This window comes from Gallinula chloropus (genome assembly GCF_964237585.1).
Source record: "Gallinula chloropus genome assembly, chromosome: 1".
Classification (NCBI taxonomy): Eukaryota; Metazoa; Chordata; class Aves; order Gruiformes; family Rallidae; genus Gallinula; species Gallinula chloropus.
In genome coordinates, this window is record NC_140085.1 from 187,769,129 (window position 1) to 187,786,908 (window position 17,780).

The 17,780-nt window shown below is 50.8% G+C and overlaps 1 protein-coding gene across 1 annotated transcript in view; it reads left to right on the top strand.

The window, feature by feature from the left end:
- Positions 1-1,137: 1,137 nt before the first annotated feature.
- SLCO2B1 (solute carrier organic anion transporter family member 2B1) overlaps positions 1,138-17,780 on the top strand; it is a gene marked incomplete at its 5' end in the record, with an annotated part of 55,476 nt that continues 38,833 nt past the window's right edge. Inside the window, 5 exons of the mRNA XM_084261851.1 lie at positions 1,138-1,218; positions 13,632-13,769; positions 13,859-14,021; positions 15,921-16,148; positions 17,304-17,402. Coding sequence (XP_084117977.1) covers positions 1,138-1,218; positions 13,632-13,769; positions 13,859-14,021; positions 15,921-16,148; positions 17,304-17,402 — 709 coding nt within the window. The remainder of the gene's footprint in view (positions 1,219-13,631; positions 13,770-13,858; positions 14,022-15,920; positions 16,149-17,303; positions 17,403-17,780) is intronic.

A 17,780-nucleotide genomic window follows, 5' to 3' on the forward strand; every position in this document is an offset into this window, starting at 1 on the left:
CAGGGTTCATGCTGGGAATATGAGAGGTGTGGAGACCTGTTTACTAATTGAGATGGTCAGTCTAGGTGTGTGGTTGATACTAGACAAAAGGAAGCCAAGGAGCCCTGTGATTGCCACAGGATCATAGAACGGCTGAGGTCGGAACCTCTGGAGATTGTGGCAACACTCCTCCTAATGCAGCCGAGCTGGCTTTCCTTGCTGTGAGAGAGCATTTCTTGCTCGTGTTCAACCCAAGGTCCTTCTCTGCAGAGCTGGTTGGCCCCTAGCTTGTGCTGGGGCCTGAGGTTGTTCCTCCCCAGTGACAAGACTTCACACTTCTTGCATTTGAACTTCATGAGGTTCTCCATCTTGCAGAGGTCCCTCTGGCTGCCCATTTCTCCATGCCATTGAGGTCCCTCTGGATGGCAGCACAACCATCCTTGGTCTCTGTTGCTCCTCCCAGGCTTGTATCTCCTGCCAGCTGGCCGAGGGTGCACTCTTCCTCTTCACCCACACAATCAGACTGGTAGGGCTGGGAAGGGACCAATCCAGTCCAATCCCCTGCTAAAACACCATCACCTCAAGCAGGTAGCACAGGACCAAGTCCAGGACCCTGGGTTTGGGATCTCCCTGGAGAATGAGACTCCCCAACCTCTCTGGGCAGCCTGTCCCAGGGCTATAGCAAAGAAGTTTTCCCCCATATTGATATTTTTATGACCAAAGTCATTGAGAAAGATGTTAAGCCAGTAACTCACCTAGTTAATATTTCAACAATATTGGACTTGATTACGTTGAACAAAGTTGACTGCAGTTACGCTTTGACATGGCGGGATTTGGGAATGCCAGGACACTTGCCCAGTACCTCCTCTCTGCTTTGAAGTGAAATGATTGGTAATATTTAACCTCTTGTACACCCTGCTGATTACCCTGCCAGTGTTTTGCATGCTGCTTCTTTGCTTTGCAGAAGCAAAAACGCTAGGAAGCAACAAAGAGTAAGAGTAATAAATAATCGCTCGCAACGACCTCGTGCCTGCTGTGTGGGTGTTTGCAAAGCACGGCAGGATTTTTGCTGTGCTGAGCAAGGCAAAATCAAGCAGAGCAACTGAGCATTGAGCTGAATGATTTGTTTTGGCAGGAGGGTAAAGCTGGCCTGACAGAATGACGAGTACCGCTGCGAAGATCAGCTGCCCGGATCGGTCCCAGAAAACACTCTGTCGGAGCCCATTTCTCAGCATCAAGGTAAATACTTACTGCTTTCTTTTAATAATCCCTGCTTGGATTATTGGCCTGCTGAAGAGGAGTTTAGCTTTTCTGCAGAAAGCGTTGGAAGGATTGCTGTTTACCAAATGGATTTGAGAGTTACTCCCTAAGGGCAGAAGGGCCGTTGGATGTACAGCTGGGTGTCTCCAAAAGCCAGTGGGTGGGATGGGGATTGTGCAATGAGAATTTTAACTTTCAGTTTCTGTAGTATTTAACTTCTGGCAGCAAAACTTCCAGAGCCCAAAGCAAACCTTCAAGAGAAACAAATCCCAGATCTTAAATCAGTTGTGAGCCTCAATCTTGGTGAAAATATTTTTAATTGCATCCATGATCATAGAATCCCAGACTGGTCTGAGTTGGAAGGGACCCCAAGGATCACAAAGCTCCAACCCCCTGCCACAGGCAGGGACACCAGCCTCCACGCCTGGAGCTACACAAGGTTGCCCAGGGCCCCATCCAACCTGGCCTTGAACACCTCCAGGGATGGGGCACCCACCCCCTCTCTGGGGCAGCCTGTTCCAGCCCCTCACCACTCTCTCTGGAAAGAACTTCCCCCCAATATCTCATCTAACCCTTCCCTCCTCCAGCTTTACTCCATCCCCCTTGGCCTGCCATTGTCTGCCCTTTTAAAATAAATATAAATGCCTGTATGAAATGGGGGCAGCAGAGATGGGGGAGAAGGAGAATCAGTGCTTGCTCCTGGAGTTTAGCACACAGCACCCTCAAAACTTTGGGTATGAGTCCCAATTTAGGCAAGGAACAGCATCTATTTGGCTTAAACCGTGCCCTTGCTTGAACTTATTCACTGAAAGCTTATGTCCTAAGCAAGGATTCAGGCCATGCACCCTGCGATGCCTCCTGACCCTGATGTAGATTCACCCGGGTTCTCCAGTTGGGTCATGCAGGGAGATGCTTCCTCAACATCTCCGCCCAAGAGTTCTGCCAGGTCCAGTACAGGCAGCCATATAAATAGAATTTACTGACTCCTTTTGGAGTAGCCCCAGGAGTTGTTTGTGCTGGGAACACTGAGGTACTGACAGGTCACTTCCACGTAGCAGCCTGGTGGTCTGAGGGCTACCCAGGGAAGGCAGAGGACCTTGTCAAGCTGGACTTGGCATCTTAGGCATGAAGCCACACATCATCTGTTCTGAAGGACCCAAACCACTGAGATGTGGGGAACATTGGGTGAAGGTCCCTTTTTCTCCTCTTATCAGACCTGGAAAGTGGTGTGAGTCTGGGTGAAGTAGAAACGGAGATCTTCTGGTGGTGGGACCAGTGCTGCCTGTATGGTTTTAGCACACCAGTCCTGAGCTTGCCTGAAGATGCCTGTGCCCTTGTGCCTTCTACCTGTGGCTGTGTTGGTGCCAGGGAGGCTGTGGCTCCTCAGCTCATTATTTGCACACCCCATTGTTAGAAGAGGAGGATCCAGGATCCTTGGCTCAGGGAGGTGTTGAAAAATCCTTTTCTCTTTGCGTAGTGCTAATCACATTTTTAAAAAGCCCTTTCTAACAGTGGTGGTATGGTCACATCACTCGTGCACCTGGTCATCCAAGTTCATGTTTCCATCTTCTTTTCTACAAAGAGGACACTTTTTGGAAGCTTTGTGCTCTTTTCTTACATGTCACAAGGAAGCTGAAACCAAGTTGGCTGTTGGCCTAAGGTGGATGCCAAGCGCTACGTTCAGTGGAGCTTGTGAATGTCAGCTTTCAAGACGCTTTCCTTTAAACATCCAGAGATGATCAGAGGGCTGGAGCACCTCCCCTAGGAAGAGAGGCTGAGGGAGCTGGACTGGTTCAGCCTGGAGAAGAGAAGGCTGCGGGGGGACCTCATTGCAGCCTTCCAGTCCCTGAAGGGAGCAGAGACACAGGAGGGGAATCAACTTTTTAAAAGGGTAGATAGTGGCAGGACAAGGGGGATGGAGTGAAGCTAAAGGAAGGAAGGTTTAATTTAGATATTAGGGGGAAGGTTTTTACAGAGAGAGTGGTGAGGGGCTGGAAGGGTCTGCCCAGAGAGGGGGTGGATGCCTTTTCCGTCGGGGTGTTGAAGGCCAGGTTGGATGGGGCCCTGGGCAACCTTGTGTAGCTCCAGGCCTGGAGGTTGGTGTCCCTGCCTGTGGCAGGGGTTTGGAACTGTGTGATCCTTGGGGTCCCTTCCAACCCAAACCAGTCTGTGATTCTATGATTCTATGACAGGTAAAGAAGAGGGATAAGCAGCTGCAAAGTGAAAGCCTGAGACACAGAGAGGTCTGGGGGAGCCAAGGGTTGGTAGGATGTGGGAGCAGATCAAAAGCTGCTGAGAACAAGGTGGAAAATGCTTTTTTCCCCTGTTTTTAGGCAGCCACAGGTTTGGGGATTTTCTTTGTACACGTGTGATTGGTACATATGTGACTTAACATGAGCTTTTCTTAGAATGTCGCTGCAAGCACGTGAAGGAAAGGATGGTTTCAGTTGCTCAGGAGCGTTGGTAGTGACCTGGGAAGATGGGAGGCCAGATTCCTTGTTCCCTCTGTTGTCTTCTCATTTAATTTTGATGTGAGCCAGAGCCAGACATATCAACCTTGCTTCTTCAAAGTCTTAGGGCAGCGCGATGCTGGACCCCAGGTCCTCTCCAGCTGAATGTTCAAGGAGGAATTTGCAGGACCAAGGGCTGCGCCCCGGGGTGGCTCCTTCTGTCCTGCAGCATCTGTTTGTTCTCTTTTGGCTGAATAATTACACTTTATTGAGAACAATAGAATCATTGAATCATAGACTGGTCTGGGCTGGAAGGGACCCCAAGGGTCACAGAGTTCCAACCCCCTGCCACAGGCAGGGACACCAACCTCCAGGCCTGGAGCTACACAAGGTTGCCCAGGGCCCCATCTAACCTGCCTTTGAACACCCCCAGGGATGGGGCACCCACCCCCTCTCTGGGCAGCCTGTTCCAGCCCCTCACTACTCTCTCTGTGATAGCATTATCATCAATCTATTACTACATTCAGTGTAGTTGGAAGCCAATTACATGATTCATTAGAGCATCCCAACAGGCTGTAGAGCAAAAGATGATGGCTGTTTAAAGGCTTAAAGTTTCTCTGTCACTTTTTTGGGGGACGATTTGGGGGTTTAGGGTTTAGGGTTTTTTGCAAATGCTGGTGAATTTAATTACCCTCATTCCTTGTGCTAGAGGGGAATTGAGCTCAGGAGAAGCCACTGAAGCAGAGGGCTACCAGTGCTGCAGGGGCTGGGAGTACAGGAGAGGAATCGGTGTGATGCTGTGCTGAGATTTCTCCCCCAGTCATTTTTTTCAGCCCATTCAGCTGTTTCGGTTTCTTTTTTAACCCACCAGTAAAATTCCCTTTAAAAATAAAACCTATTGATTTTTTTTTCCCTCGTGGGGGTATTTTAAAGGAGTTTGAAACTTCAAAGATTAAAGGTGCTGAGGTGCAAAGCCAGCCTGATTTGTGAGCAGAATCAACATCTGCTTCTCTTCATGGAGAATATTGCAGGCCAGACCTGGCCAGGGCAGTGGGCAGCTCTCACAGAATTACAAGGTTGGAAAAGACCTTTGAGATCATCAAGTCCAACCGTTCCTGTCCTATGCTAAACCATATCCCTAAGTACCTCATCTCCACATCTCTTAAACACCCGCTGGGCTGGGGACTCAGCCCCCTCCCTGGGCAGCCTGTTCCACAGCCCCACAACTCTTGCAGGGAAGAACTTTTCCCTCCCATCTGAGCTGACCCTGCCCTGGCACAGCTTGAGCCCATTTCCCCTTGTCCCATCTCCTGACCCCTGGCTGAAGAGACCATCGCCCACCTCTCTGCACCCTCCTGGCAGGTCAGTAGAGGCACTGAGAAGGTCTCCCCTCAGCCTCCTCTTCTCCAGGCTCAACACCCCCAGCTCCCTCAGCTGCTCCTCAGAGGATTTGCCCTCCAGCCCCTTCCCCAGCCTGGTTGCCCTTCTCTGGACCTAGCACTCGAGGTGCAGCCTCACCAATGCAGAGTACAGCTCTGAAGCTGCCCATGTCTGCTAAGAGTTTGTGGCTTTCCAAAGTTCCCTGGAGACCACCCTGAGAGGGGTAGAAAGCGGGGGACTTTCGTGGAGACTGTTTCTGCTCCTGATTGACACCCTACTGCTGAGTCTCTGCTTGGAAAGCTCAACCCTCACTGATCCCTCCAGGTCAGAGCAGTGTTGCAGGAGGCTGCCAGGGGTGACTGCAGTCACAGCGGGATGGGACCAACCTCAATGAAGCCATTGCCAGGCATTATCCTGGCTGCAGCCCACAGCCAAGGAGACGAAATCCTCCCTCCTACTTCTATATTTCACATCAGACTGCTGAAGGACTTGGTTTTACCCCTAAGACAGTGCTTACCTGGTCAGCAGCACACAATTATACTCAGCACAGGATATTTGTCCTAGATCTCTCTTTTTTTTGGGGTGGAGAGAGGGGTAGTGGTGGTGGGGTGAGTTGTTTTTATTTTTGCTTTCAAGAAGTTAGGTCACCCTGTCCGGTTTCTAAATGACTTCCCCAAGAAAACATAACTTGTGTCCAGGGTTTGAATGGTTCTTGCAAGAACACAAGCCATTGCACAATGCAGTTTGAAGTGGCTGAAGGACACCCCCAAAAAATCACAGCACTGCAATTTATATATATCTATGTATATATATAGATATGTCCACAGAGAGAGAGAGAGTGTGTCTAAAAAGCTAATTGCCATGTGTCAAAATGCAACTGAGAATGACTTGAAATGGTCCTTCTGGGGAATATTCCTGGTGCTGGCGGTCCCTAAGTCTTTCAGATACCTGCCATGAATTCCTACAGCCCATGACAGCAGATTAAAATTAAGCCTGATGCTGCTTCCAGTGGAGTGCAACATCTTGTCTTGGCTTCAAGAAGCATTTTGCATCCCATGACAGATGTACAAATTTTGAAAGAGCAGTTCTGGTGAAGGGATGGTATGCAAAGACGTGGAGAAGTAGTTTGAGATGGAAACTGCCACAGAAATAGAAAACAAACATTTAATGAAAGTCAGTGTGTGTGTTATGGCAATAGTTCTGCTGAAGATGAAGTGGAAGCAGGCTGGGAACAATGACCTGCTGGGCAGTGAATCATAGTCCATAGTGTGATTCACTGCAGTCAATGTAAAGAGGTTTTGTCCAATAAACTGGGATATCCGTAAGACCTGAAAGGACATTCAGTCCTTGATGTTTTCTGCTCTGTGCTTTACATAGACTCACAGACTGGTGGGGTTAGCAGGGAGCTCTGGAGATCCCCCAGTCCCACCCCTGCCAGAGCAGGGTCCCCTCCAGCAGGCTGCACGGGACAGCGCCCAGGATCACGGGGCTGGGATGGCTCCAGAGATGGAGGGAGACTCCCCAAGCTCTCTGGGCAGCCTGGCCCAGGGCTCTGCCACCCTCCCAGCAAAGAAGTTCCTCCTCAGGGTTAGGTGGAACTTCCTCTGCTCCACTTTGTGCCCATGGCCCCTTGTCCTGTCCCTGGGCACCCCTCCTGAGCCCACCCCTCAAGGGTTTCTCAGCACTGAGAAGATCCCCCTCAGTCTTCTCTTCTCCAGGCTGAACAGCCCTGAGTCCCTCAGCCTCTCTGGGTCAGAGAGAAGTTCTGGTGCCCCCAGCATCTCCGGCCACACTCCTTGGGATGCAGCCCAGGATGGGGTTGGCCTTCTGGGCTGCGAGTACCCATCATTGGCTCATGTCCAGCTTTTCTTCCATCAGTACCCCAAATGATTTTCCTCAGGGCTGCTCTCCATCACATCACATCCAGCATGTGTTGGTAGCAGGGATTGTCCCAACCCATGTGTAGGACCTTGCACGTGTCCTTGTTGAACTTAAAGATGTCTCAGTCATTTTCCTGACCTCGCTGGTCATGGGAAATGATGGTGGCATTGCTCCAGAGGAGGAAGGTTGCTTTCTGCCCTTGTACTGCAGCAGGGTTGTTTTTGGCAGGGGTACATCAGTCCCAAGCAGCCTCTGTCCCTGCTCTAGTGTGATGTTTGGTGTTATCACAACGTGGAGCCTGGGCAGGCTCTAATAACGCTTCACGGATGTTTATTTTCCAAAGCCATTTAAAAATACCCTCTTCCTTCTCCTCAGCCTACACAAGCACTTGTTTGGATTGCCCCAAGTTGTTTTAATTTTACTGATGTAGAGGGGGAAGGATATAAGCATAACTTCACCCGCAGCGGGGAAGAGATGCCAGACAGCTGGGCTCTGGGGCTACTCTTCTTGGCCTGCTGTTGGGGCATGGGTTTTGGGAGAAGGCTGCTGTCTTCAGACCCAGATCACCTTCTGATCTTCTCCTGCTTCTGGGGTAGCCTGTCAGACCCAGGCCAGATGATCCTACTGGTCCCAAGTCCAGGCATGGAGGGACCCCAGCCTCAAGTCCTTGTGAGAAGTAGATAGATGGCACAAAAAGGTTATGCAGAAGATCTGCTGGGCTACCTCCCTGACCTAGCTGAGAAAGGCACTGGGTGGCATCCAGGTCTGCACCTGGCCAGCCCTGCATCACATATGATGGGATATCACAGAACCACAGAATCGTAGGGGTTGGAAGGGACCTCCAGAGATCATCCATTCCAACCCCCCTGCCAAAGCAGAGAAGCCCAGTGCAGCCTTGTGACTGACATGCTGCTGGGGCTCAACCACCCACTGGCACCATCGCAGCTACCACAGTAGCCCTGCTGAGAAGGACTTGGGGATTGTGGTGGATGAGAAGCTTGACATGAGCCAGCAGTGTACTCTTGCAGCTCGTAGAGCCAATGGGATCCTGGGCTCCATCAGGAGAGGAGTGGTCAGCAAGGACAGGGAGGGGATTGTCCCTCTCTACTCTGCCCTCGTGAGGCCCCATCTGGAGTCCTGTGTCCAGAGCTGGGGCCCCCAATACAAGAAGGATGTGGAACTGTTGGAGAGGGTTCAGAGGAGCCACGGAGATGATCAGAGGGCTGAGGCACCTGCCCTACAGAGAGAGGCTGAGGGAGCTGGGCTGGTTCAGCCTGGAGAAGAGAAGGCTGCGGGGGGACCTCATTGCAGCCTTCCAGTCCCTGAAGGGAGCAGAGAAACAGGAGGGGAATCGGCTTGTTAAAGGGCAGAGACTGGCAGGACAAGGGGGATGGAGTGAAGCTGGAGGAGGGAAGGGTGAGATGAGATATTGGGGGGAAGTTCTCTCCAGAGAGAGTGGTGAGGGGCTGGAAGGGGCTGCCCAGAGAGGGGGTGGGTGCCCCATCCCTGTGGGTGTTCAAGGCCAGGTTGGATGGGGCCCTGGGCAACCTTGTGTAGCTCCAGGCCTGGAGGTTGTTGGCCCTGCCTGTGGCAGGGGGGTTGGAGCTCTATGATCCTTGGAGTCCCTTCCAACCCAGACCATTCTATGATTCTATGATTCTATGAACTACAGGACGTCCCCACAGGGCAATCACGCACTAGCAATTACCGGCTCTCTATCTCTCACTCATTAGGCCTCACAGTCTACAAAGGTCCTGTGGTTGGGTGGTTGCCCGCAGTGACTCCCCGAGGAGCAAGAAAGAGACTTGGCCCTGCAGAGCTTTAATTTGCAAGACCTCCCAGTTTGCTACCTTAGGACTGTTGGGGAAGGCAGCAGGCCTACCCAGCTCTCCTCGCAGAAGACACAGGCCCTGACAACATCCTCGCGTTCTCGTGAGACTGGAAAGTTACTCATGCTGAGAGGTTTTTGGTAATCACATTCTCAAAGCACAGCGGCCTTGAAGACAGGGGTACAAACTGCCCTAAACCAAGAGGGAGTTGTACATGACAAGAACCATCCATAATAAATGGTCGACACAGAAAGTGTGCAGATACTTTTAGACATCAAAGGTAAACTAACAATGTTTAGCTAGAAGATATGCTTATCAGAACTCGTTATAATTACTAACCAATCAGCTTGGTGTGAACAGTGTGTGTGACCATTTAGCAGGTTTTTATCTTGCTGGGTCCAGTTCTGGGCTCCTCACCATAAGAAGGACATGGAGGTCCTGGAGCGAGTCCAGAGAAGGGCAACCAGGCTGGGGAAGGGGCTGGAGGGCAAATCCTCTGAGGAGCGGCTGAGGGAGCTGGGGGTGTTGAGCCTGGAGAAGAGGAGGCTGAGGGGAGCCCTTCTCAGCACCTCCACTGACCTGCCAGGAGGGTGCAGAGAGGTGGGCGATGGTCTCTTCAGCCAGGGGACAGGAGATGGGACAAGGGGAAATGGGCTCAAGCTGTGCCAGGGCAGGGTCAGCTCAGATGGGAGGGAAAAGTTCTTCCCTGCAAGAGTTGTGGGGCTGTGGAACAGGCTGCCCAGGGAGGGGGCTCAGTCCCCACCCCTGGGTGTGTTTAACAGAGGGGTAGATGAGGTACTTAGGGATATGGTTTAGCATAGGACAGGAACGGTTGGACTTAATGATCTTAAAGGTCTCTTTCCAACCTTGTGATTCTGTGATTCTGTGATTTTGACTTTTTAAAGGTTCCCCTGCTTGCTCTGGGGTATGGTTTGGACTTCTGCCTAAAAACCTTTGTGCAGCAACTAGCGCAGTTACCCCCCAAGCATCCAGGTTTCCATAAATCTCTTGTCCTTTGCTCTTCTGACCTACACAGTGCAGGACTGTTAGATGCCTCTCTAGTGCCCTTGCTTTAGCAGATGGTTTAAAAAATAAGGCATGCATTGAAGAAAGAACATTGAAATGTTTAATTAAAACCTGCTATCAAGAGCTGGATCTTAGGAAGCTCTGCCGGGCAGCCCGTGGGGATTTCCTTCCCCTTGTTTCATCCTGCTGTTGGTGCTGTGGTTGGATACCTTTGCAGCTCTTTTACCACCCCTGCTCCCTTGGTGGGACACAGTGCATACCTGAGGGCTCTTGATGGGCTGTCTTTAACCACCCCACCAGCTCCCAGTGTTACCTAGGCCCCCCGCTCTCCTCCTCTCCTTTCCTCAAGCTGTTGAAATCCCCAGCGATGCCCTGCCACCAACATCATCATCCTCATAGCCTTGCACTGACCCAGCCTTTTGCTCTTCTTCTTCCCCAGCACCTTCAGTATTGCCCATCTCTTCCAGAAAAGGGAAAGTCAAACCAATAAAAGCCCTCAGCAGTTTTCAGTGAAGGAGCTCCTTGCACTCCAAGTCTGGATGTTCATCCCCTGAAAGTCTACTCTCCAGGTTGTGGTGTGGAGAGCATCCCCCAAACCTGAACAGACTTGTGGGGACAGGAGTGGTGGTTGGTCTGTGGGCTGCAGGAAGTGCAGGATCCTTCTTCCAGCACAGGATTTTTGGTCTGGATGGCCGGAGCTGCAAGCAGCAGCTTGCTGGGAGAAAACCAAAACCCTTCAGTGATGAGCGTCGTGGTGTGGTCACATTCCTGGGCATGTCCCAAATGCAGGACTGAACCTGCCCTGCACCTTCACCCCAGCACAGGCTGGGGGAGTACAGCCAGGCACGTTGATGCTTGTCCCCAGATCAGCTACCCCAGGCATGGAGGGGGCTTTTTTTTGGCATACCAAGACCCCAAGCAGATTCAGCATTATAGCTCATCTGGCTGCACCTCTGAGTTATCACCTACTACATGACTTGGCCCTGGGTCAGCTATGACCTTCCCAAAGAATTGGGAAGCTGAGGACTGGGGACCATTCCCAGAAAGTGTTTTGGGGTGAAACCACCCCACGACTGTAAAGGCTCAGTGAGTGTGGTAGGATGGATGCAGGTTATTCTGTCCCCACTGGTCTTGGCATCATGAGAACAGCCCCCAGCCTGTTTCTTTTGCAATTCTAGGCTCAACCTTTGGGGCTTAACTAAAACTGGACTTAGAGGCCATGAGTTTGAACAGAGAGGACATGAATCATGGCTTGTGGTGTCACGGCCTTCTTTCCTTTAGGCTTATAAATATGGCCTGAGCTTTGAGAGGGGAAAAGGATGCTCTGGGTTGGGAGGTTTGTTTTCTGGGAGCTGATACGCAGTCATAATTTGATTTTAGTGCCTTGCCTTTGTTCATAACACCGCTGCTGCCTGCTGCTTCTCTCTCCTGCCGGGAGTAGGAAGAAGCAGGCACTGCTGACAGGGAAGGATTTAGATGAAAGCACGCTCTGTCTGTAGTGTCATCCCTGCTGAGATCTCCCAGGACAGGAAACGTGTGTGTTGGTGTGCATGTCCATATGACCTCTGGCAACCTGGAGATTTCCAGAGAAGCTGGGGCTGTCCCTGGCTCCCTGGCAGGGTTCAAGGACAGGTTGGGTGGGGCTTGGGGCACCCTGGGCTGATGGGGGGGGTGTCCCTGCCTGTGGCGGGGGGTGGGAGGGCACTGTGGGTTAGCTCTGAGGTCCCTTCCTACCCAAACTGGTCCATGGTTCTATGATTTATGCCCCGTGCCTCTCAAGGAGGCAGCAGTTGATCTTCTGGGAAATCTCTCCCTCTTGTTTACAAGGGTATCACTGGTGTCAGTAATGGTCCCTCCTTCCAGGCGTGAAGAGCATCTTTCTGGACTGAGTTTGAAAGCCAGATGTCTTGATCAGATACAGAGATGTAAACAAGTCATGTTTGCTGCAGGACAAAACGTGGTGCCGTGTGTGCAGCCAAAACCAAACAGGGTCATAAATTTCTCCAGCGGATCTAAAGACTGCGAGGCTGTTCCTTCCTTTCCTGGAGGATCACCAGCCATGATGTGATCTGATGGCGAGCAGCAAGCAGCCCCCTGAGTCAGAAGAACTGGGGTGCCTGCCTGGCCATGTCACCAAGTCACTGCAAGCCCGCCACAGGGCCATCACTCTTTTCTGTGAGTCTGCCCAGGTAGGGGAGCGGAAAACTCCAGGTTCTCAACCCATTTTGACCTCCTACGCTGGAGAGGTGGTGAGCAGGGAGCTGATTTAAACCAAAGTTCTGTGAAGGCGCCGGATCTGTGTGTTGTGGGTGCCTGGAAAAAACACGAATCTGACATCCAACATTTCCATCTGCATTCAGGAAGCAGCGCCTGGATGTAGCCAGCATGACCTGGAGGAACGTGGGGGTTTTAGCAAAGCTGACTCCAGGGAAGTGCTCCTTTGGCTGGGTAATGTTTTCCTAGTCCAGACACAGCGGTGTCAGGAGCCTTGAAGCAGGGGGAGGTCCTGCATTGCATCCTGCTTTGCACAATGCCAACACGTGGCTTTTGCTGATGGTACCCATACCCTGGTGCTCCAGCTCTTGGGGAGCTGAGGCGGCTTGACCATCCTCTTTCCCCCCTTTTTTGTGCCCTCAACAGTTCCTCTGCTTACAGAGCAGTCCAATTTGGCAGTGACTGTGCTCCAGCCCTGGATCAGAACAAGACACAGCAGAAAACCCGGCCAGGTTGAGCAGCTCCTCTGTGTGAGACTCCTGCCTGGTGGGAACTGGCTGCAGAACACGCAGAGCTGGAGCAATGCCCTGCTCTGGCCACAGGCAGCACCCCGTGGCTTGGGGCAGCATCTAAGACTGAGGGCAGCAGGTCTGCCAAGACCAGGAGATGTTCAGCCTGTCCTGCAGCAAGATGAGTGGTCTGTCTCCTTATGGTATGCGATGGTTTGGGTTGCTTAGCTCATTTTAACTTATTTGGGAGGATGCCATGTGGCAACAGGGAAGGAGATTACTTGCCAGCTCCTTTTCTTCACCAACTGCTTTGCAAAGATGTGGATGGAGGAGAGGTGGTCTCCATCCTCTAGACAGTTCATCTGGCACTTATGAAATGCTTCTGCAAGTGGAGCAGGACAGAGGGATGCTGCTGTCAGCAATGCTGGGGCAGCTTGAGCCACATGTTTGCCCGGGTCGCTGAGAACCACCACATCCCCATCTCCAGAGGAGATGAGGTCAGATGATTTTCTGGGAGAGGATGGTCTTTGACAAGCTTTACTTCTGGAAGTGGTAAAGAACCATCCCATTTTCACAAAGGAAGTACGACCTTTACATCCAGGGCTTCTCAAGAAGGAAAGGAAAACGGAAAGTCTGAGTTATTCTGCCTGACCTTCTCCTGACTTTCTCTGAAGAAGATATTTGTTGCTATGTTTGGAAGGACTTGTTCTTGTCCCAGAAGAGCTTTTGGAAGCACTGGGGATGGCTATCTGCCTTTGGCCAGATGAGGATAGGAAGGTTGTGCAACCTCCCACTTCTGCCACTGGATCTTGGGTCAAGGACAACACGAACTAGCAGTATCTCAAGTGAAATGATCTCTGTCTAAAGCCACTTATTGCTGAAGAAATTGCACTCTCCTTAAAAATACTAACTCTGTTGTCATTTTTAGCAGAGGACTATTTAATGGCCCCAACCTAATTTCAGAAGACCACTGATGGCAGGAGAAGGGGTAATATTTCAAAGGCTCATGGCTACAGGTTTATCGTGCCGTTGTGTAGGAGACTCTGCTTGTGACGTTGCAGCTCACAGTAATCGTGTTGGATGCTCTCTTTTTGTGTTGGCAGTTCTTCGTTTTCTGTCATGGGCTTCTGCAGCTCTCCCAGCTCCTGGTCTCTGGCTATCTGAAGAGCTCCATCTCAACCATCGAGAGACGATACGGCCTCTCCAGCCAGACGTCAGGGATGCTCGCTTCCTTCAACGAGGTGAAAACCAGCTCGCTTCTCCTAGGCTACCTGGGGGATGCTTCTCTTCTTCTCTTGTGAGACCTCTTGGTCTATGTGTCCTGCTGCAGGTTGGGAACACGTTGCTGATCGTCTTCATAAGTTACTTTGGAAGCCGAGTCCACAGACCCCGTTTCATCGGCTGTGGTGCCATCCTTGTCTCCTTGGCTGGGTTCCTCATGTCTCTCCCCCACTTCATAACTGGACCCTACAAGTATGACCATTCCGTTGCCAGTAGGTACTCTAGGAACTTATTTTATGCCTTTTGGGACAGAGAAAGGAAATGACCTTCCCTCGAGGGGGTGGGAGCTGCACACTGCAGGCTTGTCCTTGAGGAATTTTAATTTTCTGAGAATGAAATCATCTCAGTCCTGTGAGGCAACAGAGGATGGTGGGACAAAGAAGCCTGGGGACAGTTGGAACCGGCTAGCAGAAAGGTCTTCCCCAGCCAAGGGGCTCTTGAGCAACACTGTCCTCATGAACAAGAGCTGCTCCCTTATTTTCATAACACAGATAAGATAAGGTCTCATAAACTTTTACGGGAAAGAAACAGGACTTGCAGGAAAGGAGCTTGACTTGACCCAAGAGGGCAAGGTGTGTGGTGAAACACCCTAATTTTATACATAACTTTTCCTGCTCATGGGGCACCTCACTTGCCCTTCCCATGCCTAGACCCCACAAGAAAATCAGTCTCTTGTGAAGGAAGCACACAGGTATAAATCAGTCATGGAGGAGCAGGTCAGGCTGGATTTGGGATTTTCTCCCTGAAAGAAGGTGAAGGGATGAGGAAAGAAAGGAAAGAGAAGAACCCACTCTCTCATTACCTCCCCAAATCATGACATGCAGGATCCTCCCAGCAAACCTTTTAGAAACCTCCACAAAACACCCTTTCTCTGGCTCACCAGAGAGAGCACAGCTTATTCCCACAGCTGCAGCCAGCAAAGGGAGACTTAATAGGCAAATAATTCACGGATGCAAACAGGGATCAGGTGCTAAAGACAGTTTGGAAACAATTACCCATGCGTTTCAGGGGTGCAGGTGTCCATGTGTCAAACACTCAAGAGTTGTGAATGATTTGGGGCATAACCATGATGCCTTGGAAAGCCAGAATCCAAACTCCCCAGCCTTGCTGACTATGAAGCAGATATCTTTTCTTGCAGTGCTGGGCACACAGGGCATTGCTCCTCCCAATTTGTGAGCCATTTAAAGCCAAATTTCTCATGTTTATGCAGATTAACTCTACATATTCATTATAATTTCTAAGAAAAGGCAGGGTTATGCAAATTATCCACAGGAAGTCATTTACATTAACTCCTCCCAGATGGAGCATGCTCAGTGACACTCAGGGGTCTTCTGATGTCTTCAGGCTGGACATCTTCCTCTCTCCCAGCGCATGCTCTTTACATTTTTCTCCATAGTCACCAAAACACATTCTTGAGCTCAAAACCACATTCTTACACAAATGAATTAGCAACCCCTTTTAGCTGAAAACAAGACAGCCTCTCTTAATTGGTCATTGGTCTCATTACTAATGACTCCCCATCTTCACTTTCTTTAGCTTCAAGGCAGTCCCACTGTTCTGGCTGAATTTTGTAGCTGCTCTCACGAAACAGCTCACATGGTTACAGCCATATTCTACTAAAATCCAAACCAAATCTAGTCTTAAAACACACAAATTAAAATTATATTAATTGTCTCTTAAGATACATCTACATCAATCTGTTCAGCACTATTACATCTCATTGAATCAACCACGGAAAGAACTGCTATAATCACCACCACCCCCTCCCTCCCGCAGTGTGCTAGAGTCAGCACTTCCACTTAGGCAGCTCTCTGGGTGAAAGGAGTTCTTGTTTCTTCAGGAGCTATTCATGAAATTGGCTTACCCTTATTTGCAAGTTGTACCAAAGGCTGTGGAAATGACCTCAGCTCTGCTGTTCCCATGGAGGTGGCTTTTTGTGGCACGTGCATCCATCTCTCCGTGGACATCTGCACAGTAGTGCTTCCACTACCTTTCCACTGACATTTCCCACTTGACACCCACTGAGAATGTTATCTACGTGCTTGCTGCTGTCCTGGGGAAGCCCTTTCTCCAGACCGAGCCCCTTAGACTTGTTGCCTTTGTCATTGCAGGCATGTTCAGCAACACCACCGACCTGTGCCAGCCCGAGGTCCTGGGGTCAGAGGGGAACCTCAGTGATACTGGCTGTACCCCCCATGCTGTCAGGGAGAACCACGCGGTTCTCCTCGTCATGTTCATCGCCCAGGCGCTGCTGGGCATCGGCGGTGTCCCCATCCAGCCCTTTGGGATCTCCTACATCGATGACTTTGCCAGCGAGAGGAACTCCCCCCTCTACCTGGGTAAGACTGGGGCTGCTGGGGAAAGAGGGGAAACTGGAATTAGCCCTTGATAGCAAGGCCAGACAGTCCTAATTTGCATTAATGAGAGCAGGGCTTGCTACAGCCCTTCTGCTCTACCCAGGTCTTGGAAGGTTTCTGAAAAAATAGTTTGCCTCCAGCTTGGAGAGAATGCAGACAGACCAGGAGTTCTGGAAAAACATTATTTAGGGGAGAAGCTGGGAATTTTGGCCTGAGATTCATAAACCAGAGAGGGGCTTTATAACCAAATCGTCCTCCAGAAAGGCTTCAGCAAGGAGAAGGGGAATACTTTGATCTCCGTGTTCAGGAAGGGCAGCTATGGTCTCAAGATGCAGCAAAGAAGACTTTGGGTACAGGGAACATGGTAGGAAACTAAGAAAGCAGGATCAACCCTCTGGGAGGTGGGCAAGTATCTGTTAGCGGAGGGAGTGCTGGAGGACAGCCTGGGCACACACATGCAAGGGCTGCCCAAGGGTGGTGGAATGGACAGGGTGGCCCTTGCAGTTCCTTCTCACTGTTTAATCTGCAGAGGCATTCTTAACTGAACGGGCAGGCAAGGGTGGCTCTAACACAGGTCAATACCATCAAGAAACTGCATGTACCACGTCTGGTAGATGCTCCAAACCTCTGAAACATATTCAAAGAGATCCCCTGCAAGATAGGAGTTGAATCTTAACATGTGCTTAATTTTTTTTTATTAGTAATTCACACATGAGAGTTTGCTAATCACTTTTATCTCCTTTCCCTTGTTAAAGGGGAGGCAATAAACTGTGATATTGAAGAAAGGAATTAATTCAGACAGCACAGTTCAGACATGGGCCTTGGCAGTGGCAGCAGTTGCTTAAGCAATTTTGCATTTCCTGGATTTCTTCTGCCAAAGGGGCACGTCGTGTTCCTGGGTGTATCTGAAGCCTGTCTAGAAGGCTGAAGAAAAGTGGCAGAAAAGATAGGAGTTTTGCAAAAATCTTTCCTGTGAAGGGAGTGTGGGAAGCGTGGGGGTTGTTCTCCTTCCAAAGGTGTGAGATAAGAAAACTGCTGGGAAAATAGCCCATGTGGTGAACCCTGGTCCTGCCTTGGGGCACCTCCTGTCCCTGTTGGTCCTTTTACACATAGCTGAGCCCCTTTCTGCTCTTGCAGGGATCTTGTTCTCCGTGACCGTCATCGGGCCAGGGGTGGCCTTCATGCTGGGCTCTGCCATGCTGCGTTTTTACGTGGACATTGACAAAGTCACTGGAGGTGAGTTGAATGCACCAACCAACATCCTTGGTGCTGCATCCCGGTTACTGAGCCTGCGGTTGGTTTGGCCCCTCGCTGGGGACCCTGATCCCTAAGGGAGGAGGGCACAACCTGTGGAGCAGGAGCTGGCTCCTTTGCGAGTCTCTGTCCTGTTAAGTCACTTCCATCTCCTGGGGATGCTCTGGGATCGGTCCCATTGATGCTGGGGGATGGATGCCCCCAGTAAGCTGGTTCTTCCCACCCAGCTCAGTGTCATGCGCAGATCCTCAGAGTTAAACCTGATCCCATGGGTGCTGGAATTCAACCCGTGCTTTCTCTTCCCCCTGGGGATCCCTCACCCCTGGGATGCTGCCAGGTCTGATTAGAGAGGTGCCCATC